The 20,689-nt window shown below is 44.7% G+C and overlaps 1 protein-coding gene across 2 annotated transcripts in view; it reads left to right on the plus strand.

The window, feature by feature from the left end:
• Window positions 1-4,066: 4,066 nt before the first annotated feature.
• Window positions 4,067-20,689, plus strand: part of STK17A (serine/threonine kinase 17a) — a 34,488-nt gene continuing 17,865 nt past the window's right edge. The window contains exons 1-3 of one of the 2 annotated variants that reach the window (XM_044293090.1): window positions 4,067-4,223; window positions 4,313-4,512; window positions 18,225-18,437. In XM_044293090.1, coding sequence (XP_044149025.1) covers window positions 4,331-4,512; window positions 18,225-18,437 — 395 coding nt within the window. In that variant the 5' untranslated portion in view covers window positions 4,067-4,223; window positions 4,313-4,330. Of the gene's footprint in view, window positions 4,228-4,312; window positions 4,513-18,224; window positions 18,438-20,689 lie in introns of both variants that reach the window. The other variant, XM_044293089.1, reaches the window with a different exon arrangement.

Below are 20,689 nucleotides of genomic sequence, written 5' to 3' on the forward strand. Positions count from 1 at the left end.
ATATGGTTTACAATTATGAGAAAAATGCAAAAGGACGAGTAGTAATTAGTAGCAGCAGAAAGATGGTGCACATTATGGCACAGAACATTTAGTATATTAAATAGCTAGTTCTTCTGGATAATTTATTGCGATAAAAGAAGTGTCATAACTAAAGTACTAATTTGAGAAAAAAATATGTTTTCAACTATGGTTAAACGGGTGATTGTGGAAGGATCTTGCTCAAGTATTCATACTTAAAGGGGTTGTCCCATGAAAAATATTCGACAGTTTTCAAACCAGCTCCTGGATCTTAATACTTTTGCAATTGCATGTAATTATAAATTTTGCATAGCCACTGAGTTATTCAATAAAATGTATCTGTGTAGCGCCACCTGCTGTTTATTCTTTTTCTTATTTCTTTGACCTGCTCACTGAGAAGGCCGCACATGCTCAGTTTCATCCTTCAACTGCCTCCTGAGCTGGGATAGGGACAGCATGGACACGCCCCCTGAGCTGCAGCAGAAAAGACACTTCCTTTGAGCTGCCTTCTTAATATCAATCTAGCAGAGCATTGAATGGGGAGATCTCTGGATCCATGTGAGGTACAGGGCCGGTTCTAGCTTTGTTAGAAAGAGGTTGGCATGTACTTTATGATGTCTGATTTTCATTTTTTACATTAGTCATGGGAAAAACCCTTTAAGTCAATGTGAAACTAAAGTGGTTGGATGATAAGTGTCTGGTGACATCCTCGAAGAGTCACTGTCATTTTGCACAACTTCTGTCATGTCATAGGGATGTATCATAAGTTGTAATCATGAGCCCATACTCAGCTCTACAAGGAGATATGATGTTCAGCAAAGGGCCCCAGCTGATCACAAATTCTGACATGCCTCGATTACGCAGCGATGGTGTGTGCTTAAGAGTTATTCCCAAGTCATCACTTGAGGGTGCTGACTGTATTATATAGGTGGCACACCATACTCAGAGTTAACTCCTATCTTAGGCTACTTTCACACTAGAGTTTTTGCTGGATCCGGTAGGATCCAGCAAAAACGCTTCCATTACTGATAATACAACCAGCTGCATCCGTTATGAATGGATCCGGTTGTATTATCTTTAACATTGCCAAGACGGATCTGTAATGAACTCCATTGAAAGTCAATGGAGGATGGATCTGTTTTCTATTGTGTCAGAGAAAACGGATCCGTCCCCATAACTTGCATTGAGGTAATGATGGATCTGTTTTGCATCCACACCCCAGGACGTAAATCAAAATACATGTTGCGGTTTGCTCTCCGGTCTGGGAACGCAGCTAAACGGAATGGAATGCATTTTGGAGCATTCCGTTCTGTTCAGTTCAGTTTTGTCCCCATTGACAATGTATGGGGACAAAACTGAAGCATTTTTCCGGTATTGAGCCCCTATGACGGAACTCAATACCGGAAAACTTAAACGCTAGTGTAGTAGCCTTAGATGCAGCAGTCAAGTTCTCCTGGACCTTTGGATCCCACTATGGTATCAGAGCCTGGGCCCACCAGAGGATTTTCTAGTACTCTGGTGGGCAAGTCCCATTGGGCCATCCTGTGACACAATCCTTGGGTGCTAATGGGGCTACTATGGCAGCTTGGGGACTGACAGTGGCCTCCAGGCCTGTCCTTTGGCATCAGTTTTACTGTAACTGACATAATTCACCGCAATACAGAAGTACTGTATTATATGGACTATCAGAGGATTGCAGCTTCATGCTCCCTACTATGTCTTTGAAAAAAAAAGTACAAAAAAGTTTTAAAAAGTGTTTTGAAAAAAAAGTAAAAAATAAAAAATCCCTTACAAATGGGTATTGTTGCAGCTGTAATGGCTCCTCCTCTCAAAAAAGCCAAAAGGCATAATGACATGAAAACTACAATTTAGCCTGCAAAAAGCTACTTCTTACACAGTTCCATCAGCAGGAAATAAAATGTTATGGGGATTCCCTATGGGACTGTGGAAGATAACCAAGTATAGCACTCAGCTATCTCTGGCAGACGCAGTCCCATAGAGAGGGATCTGGGAGAGTCTCAGTGGTCAGACCCCCACTGATTTAAAGTTTATACTCTATCCTGTGGATGGGGATAACTTCTTCTAACTGGAAGACTGGTCCGGCCACCTACTGTAAATATTAGTGTTGATCAAGCATCAAAGTGCTCGGGTAGAACACTTTGCAATGCTCAGGTGCTCTACAGAGCACAATGGTAGTCAAAGGGAGAAACCAAGCATTAAACCAGGCACCCCCTGCTCTGAAGAGCCAAGGACTTTAACCACTCAGCTATAAAGCTGAATGATAAACTATGTCAGAAAAACCTCATAGTAGTTTGTGATATAGTAAGTATTCCTATACAGCAGAAGTATAATTTCATATTTCAGTGCGGGTTATCATGTAGTTGTATAGTGCAGTGGTTAAAATTCTTGACTCTAATGTAGAAGGTTGTGAGTTCAAATCCCAGCAGAAATAGAGGCTAAATTAAATGTATATACTTTATAGGTTTTTTAGTAATTGTAAAAAATATATGACACAAAATAAATGTGTAATTACAATATATATATATATATATATATATATATAAAATCATACTTCTGATATATATGACTGCATAATATTACTACTGATGTTTTTAGCCATAATATCTTATAATATATATTCTAAATATATAATAATATATGTAAATATACTATTGCTAAAAACTTTTATATATATTTAAATTAGCCTCTATTTCTGAAGGGTTTTGAACTCACAACCTTCTACGTTAGAGCCAAGAACCTTAACCACTATGCTATATAGCTATATGTTAACCAACAGTGAAATATGAAATGATACTTCTGCTATATAGGAATACTTACTACATGACAAACTACTATGAGGTTTTTCTGAGCTGAGTGGTAAAAGTCTTTGCCTCTAATGAAGAAGGTTGTGAGTTCAAATCCCAGCAGAACTAGAGGCTAAATTGGATTTAAAGGAAACCTGTCACCTCCAACAAACATCCCAAGCCAGCAGGAGTACCTGAGAGTAGCCAGCAGCGTGTTTGTAACGATCGTTCTCTTCCTGCAGTCAGATGAAGCAAAAGCTGTAAAAACGTTCTTTTATCCCCTGCCGGCGCGCTTCTCTAGTCAGGCTTGAAATCACTTAGGCAGCGGCCCCTTCGCTGTGACTGACAGCCGGCAATTCGGCAAAGCCAGGCGAACTGTCGTGCATAAGCGCTGTCAATCACAGCGAAGAGCAAGGGAAGGGGGCGTGGTTACCGTGACTTGAAGCAAGGAGGCCGCTGCCCCTGTGACTTCAAGCCTGACTAGAGAAGCGCGCCGGCAGGGGATAAAAGAACGTTTTTACAGCTTTTGCTTCATCTGCCTGCAGGAAGAAAACAATTGTTACAAACACGCTGCTGGCTGCTCTCAGGTACTCCTGCCGGCTTGGGATGTTTGTTGGAGGTGACAGGTTCCCTTTAACCAGACTGACTTGAGCATTGCGCTCGAGCACACAAGGTATTTGGCTGAACACCGCGATGTGCCGAGCATGCTCGCTCCACACTAGTAAATATGTGCCCGCCGACCGCATTACTATGACCTGTGACTAGGCCAAGAGGGAAACCAGTAGCAACACCCCTCAAAAAACAAGCCCTCACATGGCTCTGTAGAAGAAATAGAAAAAACTGACCAGTGTCAGAGTTTGGTGATGCAATTTTTTTTATTTATATTAAAACATAATAAAAACGATATAAAATTGTCATTGCTGTCATAGTTCTGCCCTGCAGAATAAAGTTGCCCCGTCGTTTTTAGCGTACAGTAAAACCAGAAGGCGTTTGTGTTTTGTCTACGTTTTATACACTGAAGAGTTTGAATAATGCGACCGTGCATTTCCCAGAAGGCTGCATACAACAGTATCCTCCCGCCTGCCTTCTACACACCAGCGGCCGGGATGCCTCAGCGCCCTCTACAGGACAAATCTTACACAGAGTGACGCTGTGGGAAGCGCGGTTCCGTTTGATGGACAGCTAGACCACGCCTCCTCTCATTTCCTCTGCCTTGTGAAAACCTGCGCTGTGGAGGAAGACACACCTTGGGGGCGTGGTTATTTTAAACGAAGTGTGGCCGCCTCCTCAGTCTGCCGTAGTTGCTGGCAGAGTGCGCGTCTGGAGGAAGTGCTGTCCGCCGCCTCACGTCTCTGTACAGGACGAGTGCAGCCGCGGAGCCCCGGTACCGAGAGGAAGCTGGTAGGTGCGTGACTGGGGCACTAGTACTTACCTGGCAGCAGGGCGCCCAGTGCCGACCTCTGAGAGCTGACGTTTGCTTCTCCCTGCAGGTCGGGACTGTATCCAGGATGATCCCGGAGGAAAGTTATGGGATGAGGGAGACCTGCTGCAGGACACCGAGGACAGTACGGCGACACGAGGAGAAGAAAGGTCATGAGAGGCCAGGGCTTCTGGGGGACCCGTGTACCGCCATCCAGAGCCGGCCCTTCACCAGCCGCTACACCATCTCGCCAGGGCATGAGCTGGGCAGGTAAGTGGCATGACCACAGTCTGTCTGTAGGTGACCATAGCGACATCAGGTTGTTGGATTGCTGGAGGTTGTCCATGGTGGATCTTGTATGGAATGTTCGAGGTAGTGTTGATGGTGGTGGCACCACTGTTTGTGGGGTCTTCTCTGGACCTCATCACTTCCTGTTGATTGTGGATTCTCCCAGTGTATGTTGTCAGTGGAGATGCCAGCCTAGGGAGGTGGGCATGTAACTAGACATCCCCTCCACTGCTGCCCTCATCTTCTTGGGATTGAATTTTAGCTTTTGAGAAGTGGTCTGCAGTGTGCCCACCTTTTAATAGGGACATTTGTGAAGGTTCAGTCTTCTTGGCCCCCGATATTGTCAGAACCTAAGGCCTTTTCACAAAATCAGGGTAAAAGTGGCGGAACCAGTGCTGACTGTAGAGAGCGTATGAGCTGGAAATGTCAAGATCCTGAGGTTTGCATGTTGAATGCTATGGTGCCGATGTGCCATGTCTGACGGTCCAGTTGCTAGACATCTGCTCCCTAGCAACCACTCTAGATGGTTCTCAGCGGCACATGCCAAGCAACCAATCTGTCTCAGGTTATTAGTCTGATCTGAAAACTGCCACTGATGTCAGCACATAAACCATGCCACCCTATAGCTTGCTTTATGGCACAGATCCTCCCATCATAGATAAGTCAATCATGTTATGTGTAGTCTTCCTCTAATTTACTTGCCAAGATTTGTGTTTCATGTGATTGAGACATTCCTTGTTTCTCAGCAGCTGAGAAAGTGAAGTGGAGATATAATGCTCCAGCGAGACATCTCAGGGGGCTTCCCTTGGTACCAGGCAGGAAGTGATCTCCTCCATGGATTCTCATAGAACATCTCCTAATAGTGATCCATGCTTTCCCACTAAAGCTATTCTAGTCTTTTTTACCTAGTGTCATGCCCTCCTATTAAAGGGTTTCTATCACCAGAAATACTGTTATGTAGCTGACTGACATTAGCGATGCGCCCATGTCAGCACTAACAGTATGTTTCTAACGTTAGTCCCTGCAGCCGTTTTTGTTAAAAAAGCACTTTTATTATATTCTAATGAGCCTATAGGTACTATGTGGGCGTAAAATCAGCACCTAGAGGCTCTTCTTGATTGCCCGCTCCTCTTGATTGATGCCACTGTTCCCTGCATTGTTGGCGAAATCCCGCACATGCGCCGTTCACTTCTGTATTCGGTGCACGCGCAGTGAGTGAATTATGCGATCCTGGTGCCTGCTTCCTCACTGCGCCTGCGCTGACTACGTCGCAGTGAGGAAGCCGGCATCAGGAGAGCGGCCTTCACTCACTGCGCTTGCGCCGAAGACCGAAGTGAACGGCGCAGGCGCAGGATTTCGCCAACGATGCAGGGAACAGTGGCATCAATCAAGAGGAGCGGGGCGGGCACAACACTGGACCTGGGCGGAATACAGGGTGAGTGGACGGAGCCTCTAGGTGCTGATTTTATGCCCACATAGCACCTAGAGGCTCATTAGCATATAATAAAAGTGCTTTTTTAACAAAAAACGGCTGCAGGGACTAACGTTAGAAACATACTGTTATGTAGTGCTGACATGGGCGCATCGCTAATGTCAGTCAGCTACATAACAGTATTTCTGGTGATAGAAACCCTTTAAGGATATGCGGTAGGCAGATAACGGGTATGCGCTCAGTGTTGCTATTGGGCATCAGTGCCAGTCTGATGTGCCGCCTCCATCAAAGCACTCTGCTTACTTAGTGAAATTCCCAGATGTGGTTGAATTGGCAGAACGCAGGATGTGTGATTGCAGTTAATCCGCCATCCGCCCTGCTGGTTGCAATGTAGCAGCATTATTTTCTTACGATTATTATAATGTAGCTGCCGTATTCCATTATTCCTGAGGTCAATGTGTCTCCCGCACAGGGCACATATTTCAGCACTCGCCGGCCGGGACGGGCTGCATTCCAGAATTTTATTACTGTTCAGTTTATTGGAGATATTGCATCCATGTGGTAAGAATCCAGAAGCGGCTTCAGTCCATGTCCTGACTATTTGCTGACTTGGTGATAGCTGCGAGACTTTGACTTCTGATTATCTGGTGATGGTCCGACCATGAGATGGTATTGGCATGCATACCTTGGTATATTGGGGAACTGCATAACTGGCAATTGCCTCATACTGTTATCAGAAAGACAAGCTGGAATTATCTGATAACGCAAGGAAATCAAATGCTTGAGCAACACCCACTGCTGTTTTATGGCAGCCTGTACTTGTAGGTAAAGGAATACTGATACGGTGACTATGCAGGGCCGTCATGGGCATCTCCTGTCACTGTACAACTGGATTAAACTAGTCAATTGGCTCCCTTTTAGAAAGTTTATACACAGGCTGTGGTGCATGGGGACAAAACTGCGATCATTCATCCCACATACTTTTCATTATGCTGGTAGCACATCTCCTGTTTTCACTGGCTGCCGACCTGCGAGTATTTTCATGTTTGCCTGGATGATCTGATCTACCAACACCGTATGACCAGACGGTGCCGTTATGCCCCTCACAGCCATATGGGACGCAGTGGACTCTAAATAGATTCAGCTGAAGCTCTTATCAGCTGTGTTCAGAGCAGAGAGGAGGATGAGGCAGCTCTTTAGCTCAGTGTTCTGAAGTAAAATATCCTCCTGTGTGATTAGGACAGGGGCCATTTTAATTCTCCCGATTGCTTCCCAGACAAAACGAGCCATTATAACTAATAGTATTTGGGAATAAATACACTTATTTAAAATAAGTATTTTTATTTCCTTAATTCCCGGAGAACAGTCTGAGTGGTATTGCAGTACTTCACAGTACTGCAACATGACCGTGCTGTGTGGACTTCCATTAAAGCTTTACCTCTAAGTTAGTCTGATTTAAAGGAATTGGATGTATACCCATTCTGTGCCCAGGGTGGCAGGAGTCATGGCACCAGCAACAATTCAGGTCTCTTCTACACACGTATGTATTTTGTGGTCCAGAAAGAAAAAAAAATGGATGACATCCGTGTGCATTCCGTATTTTGCCAAACGGAACAGCTGGCCCTTCATTGAGCAGTACAATCCTTGTCCGTAATGCATACAATAAGGCTCCATTCACACATCCGTAATAATGGATCTGCATCCGTCCCACAAATGGCGGAACGGGTGCCGACCCATTCATTCTCTATAGGGACGGAATGGATGCAGAGCACGCTGCTGATCTTCCGGTCCTCAGCTCCCGGAAAAAAATAAATAAAATTGAATATGTTCTATCCTTGTCCGCAATTGTGGACAAGAATAGGCATTTCTATGGGGGTGCCACCCGGGTGTATTGCGGATCCGTAATGCACTATGGATGTGTGAATGGACCTTTAATAGGACATGATCCATTTTTTGGTGGAACGGACATGGAGTAACTTCTGTTTTATTTATATTTTTTATTTTTTTTGCGGACCCATTGAAGTGAATGGTTCCGCATACAGTCTACAAAAAGAAAAAGGAGCGGACACGGAAAGAAAATACGTTCCTGTGCAAGAGGCCTCACTGTAAGATTGCAGTAGTGATTTATACCCTTTGAGAAAAGGTCACCTCACAATTATTGCAAAAAAATGACCACGGTGGAGTTTTAGCGTTGGCCGCAAGGTCATCCCAACTTTAAGGAAACCCCAGGGACCTATTAGTCAATGAGCTGGAGTGAAATTGGTTACTACCTTTTAACCAATGATTTCAGTGTGACGATCTCCAGACCATGATGATTGATGTATGGGCAATTTTAATTTCCGTGTCTGATGAATGTTGAAGGCATGGGTAAGACTGGTATGTGAGCTATGTGCATGGTTAATGCCTGGATCATTACAAGGACTATGAAAGTCCCAGCAGAGTGTCATGTCTGTCCTATGGGAAATGGAGTTGCTGTCAGGCCCTGATTTATTTGCCCCCCTCTGCAGGAGCTGTCATGGAGAACATGGGCCACAGTAGGACGCTGTGTCTAAGGATCTGCTCACTGAGCAGATCCTTCTCATTCTGCTGCCAAGCCTTTGATCAGCTTGCTGCACAGGAACGCGCTTGGTGCGGGGGTTTAGCTGGACTAATCTAACCCTGTTCAGTTTACTTATGTGCGGTCCTTGGATGAATCAGGACTCCACGACACCCTGGGATGTAATGGGGATGATGCTGGGACTTGCAGGCTTTTCCTCGCTGATAATTTCCTGTTTGTCACGCTTTGGAGCTCTGCTTGAGATGATTAAAACAAGAGTGCGTTCTGTTCCTTCATTGTGGACGCCTGATTTACGGCATAGAGAACGTATTGTGAAGTCTTCACGAGGCTGGAGAACCATGTCACTGGATGGTCTGAACGCATAGACCAGGCTCACCCATGTGATGGCGCTTTCGGAGGAGCAAACGCAGTAAGGGTACGGCCGCACACAGCATAAAATCTGCAGATTTTTTACAGTGGGATTGCTTGCAGAAAATCCCGGCAGCGTAGCGGGTGAGAATGCAGAAGGTGAAATCTAATGTAAAACTCGGCACAATTTGGTGCAGCGTTCTCCTGTGTGTGACCAGGCCCTAAATCTGCATGCTTTCTTGCTGAAATCCTCAGAGGCTGAATCTGTAGCAAATAATGTGTATTAGAGCAGTAATGCTGTGGACTTACATCTGCAGGCTGTACCTCTACTATGCTGCCCTCGCATGGTGTGCTGTACTTCTAGACAGGAGCAGCTCCCAGAGGTGGGCCAGCACCTATTTGACAACAGCGATATGCCATCAGTGTCCCAGGTGGGCCAAACCCTTTAGGTGATGGCCATCACTATGTCATCACCGCCTACTGTAGTGGGCTGCCGTAGTCACTGCATGGTGTCTCCCCTTGACTTCACTACAAAGTGGACCGAGCTGTCTACTTCAGCACCGGAACATTGCCAAACAACTAACTGGCAGGGGTGCAGGTTGTCAGACCCCCGCCAAGCAGCTAGTTATGGCCTATCCTGAGGATAGACAATCGCTTAATGAAGTCCTGCAACCCCTTTAAAGTTGTGTATTAATCTATTGTGCATGACAGCTAATCGCACACATCCCCTGTTTTCTCTGGCTGCCGACCAGCGAGTATTTTTGTGTTTGCCTAAATGATCTGATCTACCAACAAATGAGCTGGGTTACATGGGCCAATTATCAAGAGCGGGCTTTCGTTCACTAGTAAGTGTCGTGTGGCAATGTAAAAGGGCCCATACACATTATGGCCATAACAAAGTGCATTATGGTCCTTGGTAACAGAATCCATAACGCAATTCGGCTTATACCACAACACAAACTCTAAGTTCAAAATATGAAATTCGCTCTACCCTAGCCCTAACCATCAATGTCAGTGGGACAGACCATCGAATGTGTATTGGGGTGTCCTAAACTGTTATCTGATGGCCAATGTCAGGGCACAGAAGGCTCATGCCCGATCCTTCAATCTTCAATCATTCCCTTACCCGATAGATACAACCAGGAGGCGGCATATGCTTGGCTTGTATTTGGTGGGCATCTCTCCTTGGTGTTGCTACTTGTGTAGAATGACTTGTTGGCCAATGACTATTGAATGCCCAGTTGTGAGAGACATGGTGATGAGATCTGATCAATGACGGGCAAGCGGTTTCTCACGTACAGTGCAGTGTTTACACCGGCCAATGACTGGGAACTTTTGCTTAATATTTTACATGATAATTCTGCGTAAAAGGTCCTCTTATGCCCTTTCATTTAGGATTGCGCATCTTATCACCCTAGTAATGCCGTCAGTTTTCCTGTTTAGACAGGTTAATATTTTGAAGAGGAAGGAGCTTCTCGAAACTGACGTAAGCTACATATTACTCACTGGAGAGGGGTCTGACGGCTCTGACTGTCTAGAGGTGTTCTTCATATGCATCAGGCTAAAGTACTGGCAACTCCTGATGTAAAATGCCACAAGCTGCCTGGGGGTAGTGGCATCATGTGAAGTGGTTCTAGGACTTCACCTTTAAGGGCCTATTAACATCACACAATGGTCTTAGGCCTCATGCGCACGGCCATTGTTTTGGTCTGTATCAGAGCCGCCGTTTTGGCGGCTCGGATGCTGACCCATTCACTTGGGGGGGCCGCAAAAGATGTGGACAGCACTCCTTGTGCTGTCCGCATCCGTTGCTCCGTTCTGTGGTCCGCCCAAAAAATATGTCTTATTCTTGTCCGTGCTTTGTGGACAAGAATAGGCAGTTATATTAAAGGCTGTTCGTGCTGTTCCGCAAAATTGTAGGACGCACACAGACGCCATCCGTGTTTTTGCAGATCCGCAGTTTGCGGATCGCAAAACACACAACGGTCGTGTGCATGAGGCCTTATGCTGGTAAAAGCTCCTGATGTGTATGCCAATGGTCACGAGTATCATTTTGGCCTTTACTGTTAATAAAAAATAATTTTATTATGGAATATCATTGTAGTTTATGCAATTGAATATAATTATATACGTAAGGTAAAATGAGCGCCTATGGGCGACCTATCCCACTGTGTCACAGCCCTCGTAGGTATGCAGTGGGAGCTTTCCCTGTGTAAATGTTAAATACTGGCTAACATCATGATGTTACAGACCCTTGTAGGGGGTTTTCTTGGCTCAGGATATTGTAGACCATTCTTCAGGTAGCCTAAAACGACTGTTTGGAGATTTGTACCCCCCACCCCCTGATCTGATATTGATGGTTTATTCTTAGGATAGGCCATCAATATCCTGAACCTGGACAACTGCTTTACCCTCGGGTAGGTTTACCAGCAGCCTACTGCACGGCTATGACCAGTACTGATGTGCCTAGGGTGTATTTCTCTTTTCGATATAATGGGTCCTACGGTTAGGCTACTTTCACGCTCGCGTTTTTCACACTCGTATCCATTCAGATAAGTCAACCGTCTGCATCCATTCAGAATGGATCCGTTTGTATTATCTGTAACATAGCCAAGACGGATCTATCTTGAACACCATTGAAAGTCAATGGAGGACGGATCCATTTTCTATTGTGCCAGAAATCTGATCCGTCCCCATTGACTTACATTGTGTGTCAGAACGGATCCGTTTGGCTCAGTTTCGTCAGACGCACATCAAAACGCTGCAAGCAGCGTCAGTCTCCAAAGCGGAACGGAAGCAAACTGATGGATTCTGAGCGGATCCTTATCCATTCAGAATGCATTAGGGAAAAACTGATCCGTTTTGGACCGCTTGTCAGAGCCCTGAACGGATCTCACAAACGGAAAGCCAAAACGCCAGTGTGAAAGTAGCCTTAAATGTAAAGTTCTTAGATGATTGGGACGTTTTCTTGATATTTCTCTGCTTTTGTAAAGGCAATTTCCAGTCGTACATTTTCCATTGCGGTCTCTGGATCGTAGGCCCGGTTGCTGTGCAGTAGCTTGCCAAACAATTGACTCCCCTCTCATTCAGGTGTGTTGTGCTAATTGTGGTGACCCTCCTTTTTCAGGGCTGGTGATTTACACTGGTGTCTAATCTCAATTGTTTCATGTAATGCCCGCCTCGCTGGAGGCCTCAGGCCAGACCATTGTAGTGAACCACATAGATGTGCAAATGCAACATCAGGTAGAACCGGCTATTCTTGTTTTATGCGAGTCAGTCGTTTGGCTTGTGCTAATGGCTTTGTATTTGAAAATGTGTAAAAAGCCTGTCACATAGGGTTCTACAAATGACTGCTTCCCATGCAAGGCTCCTGGAGGACTGACCAGAAGGGCCACTCATTACTGTATAGACTCTTCTGGATGGTTGGTGCACGTCTACTCCGGTGTCCGGTTTTTGTAGGCTAGTCATTTTTCTTGGGGTTGTAAGCCCCCCATGTAAATTCTTGCTTGTGGGTTCTCACTTGTAGTGCCGCAGCTCAAGTATAAGTAGTGCTGGCGGCAGTCATATAACCTAGAACTTTTTTTTTTCTTTAAAGAAACAAAATTGACTGAAACCTTGGGGGAAAAGTTCCGTATGTTGGCAAGCAATGATTCCATCACAAGAGGGTGTAGATTTATTTTGCACCATTTGCCTATAGATCTGATGTGTTCCCACCAACCATAGATATGATGGCATCCAATGCATTAAAAATGTAGTCTTCAATTCAAGTTGTCCCCCATCATGCAATACCCTATAATGAGAAAGTGGACACAATTTGAGCAAAATTTTTGCTAATTTATTAAAAAAGGTAAGACTAATATTTTGAATGGAAATAAGTATTCAGACCCTTGACATTTGAAATTGAGCTCTGGGGCCTCCCATATCTCTTGATCATCCTTCAGAAGGATTGATTTGATTAGAGCAGGGATGGCCAACCTGAGGCTCTCCAGCTGTTGCAAAACTACAACTCCCATCATGCCCGGACAGTCTACAGCTATCAGCCGGGCATGGTGGGAGTTGTAGTTTTACAACAGCTGGAGAGCCGCAGGTTGAGCATGCCTGGATTAGAGTATAGCTGTGGTAAAATCATTGATTGGACATTATTTGGAAAGGCTCCTTTCAGACAAGCGAGTGTCTCACTGCGGACTCGCAGCGCGGCGCCGGCCTGAACTTCCAGTACTGATCCTGTGTGCAGATGGGAGAAACTTCTAGAAGGTCCACCATCACTGTAGGACTCCATCAATCAGGGCTTTATGGCAGAGTGGCCAGAAAGAAGCCTCTCCTCAGTAAGGCTACTTTCACATTAGCGTTCGGGGCTCCGCTTGTGAGTTCCGTTTGAAGGCTCTCACAAGCGGCCCCGAACGCATCCGTCCAGCCCTAATGCATTCTGAGTGGATGCGGATCCGCTCAGAATGCATCAGTCTGGTGGCGTTTGGCCTCCGCTCCGCAGGCGGACACCCGAACGCTGCTTGCAGTGTTTGTGTGTCCGCCTGGCCGTGAAGAGGCAAACGGATCCGTCCAGACTTACAATGTAAGTCAATAGGGACGGATCCGTTTGAATTTGACACTATATGGCTCAATATTCAAACTGATCCGTCCCCCATTGACTTTCAATGTAAAGTCTGGACGGATCCCTCTGCAGCTACTTTCACACTTAGAATTTTTTCTACAATATAATGCAGCTGGATCCGTTCTGAACGGATCCCATCGTCTGCATTATATGAGCGGATCCGCCTGGGCAGACCCCAGACTGATCCGCTCTGAACGCAAGTGTGAAAGTAGCCTAAGACACATGGGACGGGGCCGCAACATAACAAAATGAGAAAATGGTGAAAGGGTCTGAAGACTTTCTGAATGCACTGTACTTTAGGATATGTCATCAGTGTCTACTCTAGTCTAGGGATCAAAGATTGGTCCTCCACCATGCTGGGTAAAGCATGGTGACCTTCTCACTTTTTTCCTACATGACGGTACTCCAAACCTGGCACTACGTAGGACCTGCTTTGACTTGAGTCTAAGGCTACATGCGCACGACCATATGTATTTTGCGGTCCCCCCCCCCCCGTCCCCCCCCCAAAAAAAAAACTGATGACATCCTTTGTTTTTTTTTTTTTTTTTTCCGGATCCATTGTAACGATGCCTAAAACAGACAAGAATAGGGCATGTTCTATTTTTTCTTTTGCGGGGCTACGGAACAGACATATTGATGCGGACAGCACAGCATTTTTTGCAGACCCATTGAAATTAATTGGTCCGCATCCTATCCGCAAAAAACCCCGGAATGGACACGGAAACAAACAACGTTCGTGTGCATGTAGCCTAAGGGCAATCCTATTAGGCTAGGACTACAGTGACGTGTGTCACACGATAAAAACATTTGTGATGTCTCAGCAACTTGCTGTCGGTTATTTTAGAGCTGTGTTTTGGCCATAAAACCATAACCAAATTTCAGAGAAGTCACCGGGGAGTCGGTCGCTTACGGTTTGCATTGTGGTAGATGAGTCTCATGCCCCTGTGAACAAAAATCCCAAGTGCTGAATTTTTGGTGACAGCGGCAATGGGTCGCAATGGTAGGCAGGCCAATCGAAACCTGCTGATATAAAGTCATGGAAGAAAGCAACTGGACCTCTTACAGAAATATTTCTCTACATTAAAAAAAACCTGGACTGTATAAGACTTTTTTTTTTTTTTTTTTTTTTGCATGGGTTAAATGCTAATTTGTTGGTGCGCATTTGAAATTGCTTCTTCCCCTGCAAGAACCTCCATGTAATTTAAATAATTTTTTTAATGCAGATCGGCAATACCAGTAACACTAACAATGGCTGTTGCTGGTTCCACAAAGAGTTAACATCCAAAATTATTCGCAAGTGCATATACCAGCATCTCATAATCTGACCAAGAATTGGACACAAAATACATATAGGGTGCTATGCCTAATGCGCACCCTTACCCTGGCACAAGAGACCCCACATGCATTTCATTCCGTTGTCAGGGGTGTAGTAATACACAGCTTTGTCTCAGTTCTTGATGCAGTTTTTTTGAGCCAAACCCAGCAGATAAGCATAGATCTTTATTTTATATTTCTCATTCCCTTCCAACTCAAAAAGCTATGTGTGACCCCAGCCCAAAATGCTGTGGATTTCCCTTCCACTGGGGGCGGACCTGGCGTTGCACGCCCCGCATGGGTGTACCCTTATTCGCACGCCCCGCGTGGGTGTACTCTTATTTGCACAATTTTTTATGTTTTCTCACTCATTAGGTGCTCGACCTGAGCAGTCAACTTGCTTAGGAGGGACTCGGCAGCTTTGGTTGGCGTCTAATTGGCACATGCCAGCTGCCATTCTGTGATGACTAGTTTTGCATCTGTACTTGTTCTGGGTGTTGGGGAAGAAAGAATCCATTTTCTGGCATATTAATATCTGACATATTTCTAGTTCCAAATGATGCTAGAGTAGCATTGCAGTTGGAGTTCCTCTTTGGCCTGGCAGAGGACATAATTGGAGCCATCGATCACATCCTCGCCGTCAGTCTTTATTATAACATAGTAACGTAGTACATAAGGCCGAAAAAAGACATTTGTCCATCCAGTTCGGCCTGTTATCCCGCAAGTTGAGCCAGAGGAAGGCTGTAATATTGTAATATTAAGTAAGGTGTTTGCTTGTAGCTTTATAGCTCTTGTCTGTATTCATATGTTTAGGGTTAGGCTCTGTCCACATAGGACTAAGGCGTCCCCTTTGGCGCTCTCGGCACTTTGGATAGCGCAGCCTACATTTCTGTTCTTGCCGTCAAAATGACCATAAAGACCTTGTTATTATTTAGATCCGTCATATAATGGCTCAGACACTGTGGTATAGATGGAAGCCATGACACCAGTGTGAACTTAGCCTTACAAGGCTTGGGTCTTTTTCATATCCCAATAGCTTCCGGCATATACAGGAAGCATATCCATAGGGCTCTGTTCACCCGAAGGAGGCCCAGAGTGTCCACGAGCATGGAAAGCATAGTAGATTACACTTATTTTGTAATCCTTTGCATGAAATAAATTACTCCTTCTTTACAGTGGGATCCCATGGGCGATGTATTCTACTTTGTACAGTGGGATACGTCTCAGCCTTCCATCAGAGGATCACATTGGGAGCTTTTCCTGTAGTATACGTCAAAATGTGATGTGAACAGAGCCCTATTTGACAACTAGTGAAAGGTAAACTGCAGTGGTTGTTTCCAACAGCCGAGGCTTTCATAACGGATGTCCAGCCCCCCCTCTTTATTGGGGCTCAGTACACGTGTGGCATTTACCTGATGTTCATTTGCTAACTGTTACTGTGGTTTTGTTTTTTTGACATGTAGTTTATAATAAATCAGTTCTGGAAATGGTTAGAGCTGGGCTTGTGCCTATAAACAGCAGCCAATCTGAACATGCAGAGCTTCAGTGTAAAGCATGAGCGAGGGACTGCAGCCTCTGCTCATAACTGACCATGGTATCCTATGGAGCATGCAACAGCAGAAGTAGGGCATTGCCGGGCATGAAATGGATGCCTGACATTACATGCCTGTGCTTTGCAGTCCTTGACTCCTGTGTCTGGAGGACCTGGCAACCATATGGCTTTAGCAGTGCATGCAGTGTGCTAGGGTTAATCTGTGTTTGCCCAGAAGTAGGTCAGCGTACAATGCTGCCGAAGGCCTGGCGCTTTATATCCCAGCATGACTTCATGCTGCAGAAATGTGCCGGACAAAAGCTTGTGTACATTCCTCGTCTCCATGGTGGGGTTGTTCACCTCCATAAGGGTCTGACCGTCAGTATTGCCTTCCCCTGCCCCCCTGTTGTAGGTGATGGCTGCCATATTCACCGGGACAGTAGTAGTAAAGGACCAGCACTCACTCTTTGAAGTCTTGCAAATATTTCTTTATTGCCACCACATAGCTGTATTGGTGATGCGTTTCGGCACAAACTGTGCTTTTAAGTCACTGTTAAAGGCACAGTTTGTGCCGAAACGCATCACAGATACAGATGTGTGACCATAAATAAATATTTGTAAGACTTCAAGAGTAAGTTCCGGTCCTTTACTACTATTATGTGGGACGCCAATCCTAGGAGACACGCACCGCCACGCTATAGCCACAGTGCAGACGGATCTACAGCACATATTCACCGGGACAGGCAGAAAAACCTCAGCATGTTACGGAAATTAAATTTGCGGCCTGTCAATTTATGTTGGGAATTTTCAGAGTTCACCTTTTGCAATACATAGGGTGAAATCCACCCAAAATCCATGAAAAAAGGTCCATGGTGAATGTGCCATGCATTTTAATTTTTCCCCCTCCGCTGCAGTTTGTAGCTATATGTACATAGTCTTGCATTGACAGGGTTTTATACAAACCTTATGTACCGCTGTGTTGTCGTAACGGCCATTGTGGGCCTTGTCACTAGAAATTCCAAGTTTTTCCAAGTTTTTTTTTTTGTTTTAGAAATGAATTTCTGTTCTAATAAATATCCATTCTAGTATAGTATACTTATCACACAATCACCTGAACGTGTGAACAGTTTGGTCATGTCATTGTCAAGTGCCTGCAAGGACTGCCTTTTCATGCCGCCATATTGTGCTCTTCTGGCCACAGGTTTGGTACATGACCTACCAATGGGGCCATTTATTAAAGTGGTGTAAAGTAGAACTGGCTTAGTTGTCCCTAGCAACCAGTTCGTCCTTTTTATTTTCCAAAGGAGTTGTCAAAAATGAAAGGTGGAATCTGATTGCTATGGGCAATTAATCCAGTTCTACTTTACACCAGTTTGATAAATGACCCCACAAGTGTCCATGTTGTGAAGATCCTGCATTTGTTTATCACCTGATCGTTTAAAGCTTCTCTACAACCCTTGTAAACGGATGTGTCCTGACCTTGTGACTGAAAGATCTGGCAGAGGTATGGCATTGATATCCATTCATCCGAGGTGCAGCGTTTCCTTTTCATCGTGCCTATGGGCGATGGCTGGCTTAGTGGTATCCATCGATGGTGTACAGTATGTCCTGAAATCCTGATCGGCCACTGTCTTTGGTTCCCCCTGGTTGCCCAGCATATTTGTCTGCAGACCATAAATTGGAATCCAGAGTACAGGTCACCATATTACAGCTTGTATTCTGATGATGGATTCTCAGGGAAGTTAGATTTCTCTGGAAGGCTTGATCATTTATGGTCCCTTAGAGTAAACTGAGAGGAATTTGACTACTGTGATCATAGTTGTGTGTTATAAAGACTTTATGGCGTCTTTAAGAAAGAACAGGATGTGCCGTTTGTCTGAACTTTTCTTCTTTGTCATCTTAGGGGAAAATTTGCTGTGGTTCGAAAATGCATTGAAAAGGAAACGGAGAAAGAGTTTGCTGCAAAGATTATGAGAAAACGAAGAAAGGGACAGGACTGCCGTATGGAAATCCTGCATGAGATTGCTGTCTTAGAGCTGGCAAAAGACAACCCTTGGGTCATCAAGCTGCATGAGGTGTATGAAACGGCAACGGAAATGATCCTCGTCCTAGAATAGTAAGTATAAGCCTGAGGTTTCATCAGAGAGGCAGCTGCCCAGTATGTATGTGCCATGCTGTGTCCACAAGTAGGTACCAGGACCATACCACTACGTCCCAGAGGCTACATAATGTTTGCTATTGTACTGACAATGCTGTCAGGAGAGCTTTATGTAGCGGACTACTACCTTACCTACCACAGCTATCCAAATGAATAGTTATTGTATAGTATGTGTATACAGCATGATCTATGGAACATAGAATACATAGGCCTGGTACAGATTTTTCACATGGGCCCAAGAACATCCCTTGAGTTGCTGGTCTACAGCATCAGAGTTCAGTTTTGGAAACTAGGGGCCTGATTAATTTAAGGGGTTTTCCGTTAGTTTAACGTAACGACATATCCTCAGGACAAGTCATCAATATCTGCTGGGGGTCTGACTTCTGGCACCCCTGCCGATCTGCTGTTTGAAGAAGTTGCAGCGCTCTGGTGAACACTGTGGCCGCTTCCTGGACCAGTGATGTCACATGGCCTATTTTGCAGCTCAGTCCCATTGAAGCGAAAGGACCTGGACTGCAATACTAAGCACAACCGCTATCCGATGTAAAACATTGCAAGAAGGTCACAGTGTTCACTGGCGCTCTGCAGTCTCTTCAGACAACTGATCGGTGGGGATGCTATGTATCGGACGTGAGCAGGAATATAATAGACACAAGCCAGGTGATGTCTGCTATAACCTCAGCAGGTCCTTGCTATATGTAGGTGACTTGTAGCACATATGGGGTGCTGGTCAGGACTGCCTCCAGTTTCTGGGCTAACTATTTCTTTAGTGGGACACTTGGTACAAACGCTTGAAGCTTTGCTCACCTCACTGGTGTCATGGGTTTTTCAGCTCTGGACTAGGCCTTTGAAATGTCAAACCTCTTTCTTCCATGTTTTGTTACCTCATTGTGTGATTTATTTTATTTTTGGCTATTTCTGTGTGTTTATTTCAGTTGTCCTTTCACACACATTGTAAGTGCCACAACCTTTTTCACATATACTGGATTAACTTGTATCTGGAGGGTTGTACGGTGATACCTGTGTGACGTTCAGGCTGCTTAGCTTCTCCTGTGACAGTAATGGCCCCATAAATCAAGTGTGTGTGTGTATAGGGGTTCTCCTAGACTTTCTCTTGTCTAATGCTTCTATGTAAATCATGTGCTAAGACAGCCGCAGGAACCAAGGAGGAATGTAGTAAGTCCAGACCTGGAAATTTGAGAAGAATCTGGATTTCAGTTTATTCCTACTAGCGCATTTCTGGATTTGAGCTGGGCTCTCCCAACAACCTGTGCTGGTTCCATAGAGTACTAATCATTCTCTACTGATTCGTATTATAGTATTGCATGGAAAGATGGAATTGCCCTGAGAGCATTGCAAAGTGGCTAAACTGCTAGGGTTGTGCAGATCCCAGTAATAACTAGCAACATTATGATTGCAGCTCTGGATGAAAACCAAGATTATGTAACTCAAGATCATGACAAGATACATAATATATAAATATATATATATATATATATATATATATATATATATATATATATATATACTTAGAGGCTATGGACACGTTTAGGACGATTGTTTTATTATTTTATACTAAAAATTGTTTCAATTGGTCGTTGTTAAACATTGTCAGCTGTTTTTGCCATACAGGGGTTAAAAATCAGTCTGTATGCAGAGCATCACTTCTCAGTCCCATCAGCTGATGGCTTATGTGAAGCCTTATATCTGACATCAAACATTTATAGCCTAACAAATGTGTAAGAATATGGCAATTAGTGAGAAGGCTTCATATGAACAGTCAGCTGATGGGACTGAAAAGTGATACTCTGCAAACACTGCTTTTTAACCCATGTATCTAAAAAACATTTAATAAAGACCAATGGAATTTTTTTAGCCCAGAATGATTAAAAGGCAATCCTAAAAAATGGTCCCACAGGTGTCTATAGCCTTTAACTTTAGGTTGCTGTGTAAACCATAAAATGACGATCTTCGTTTACCTGTATGTCAGTCTCCCAGTTGTCACACTTGCATTCGGACCACCCACTCTCCTTCTTGACCTTTTATACACCAGGTAAGGTTGCTAGTTGTTTTCTTTGTTAATGATGGGTTTGGCCATCATATTGCTAGCAGACGTCTGTATGTTAGTCTTATTTTCTGTAGCTAGCAGTTGGCTTCTGTCCCCTATGTGCGAGCATTAGAAGAAAGGCTGCATTGTGGCATTATTTGTG

The sequence above is a fragment of the Bufo gargarizans genome, chromosome 5 (genome assembly GCF_014858855.1).
Source record: "Bufo gargarizans isolate SCDJY-AF-19 chromosome 5, ASM1485885v1, whole genome shotgun sequence".
In the NCBI taxonomy this organism is placed as follows: Eukaryota; Metazoa; Chordata; class Amphibia; order Anura; family Bufonidae; genus Bufo; species Bufo gargarizans.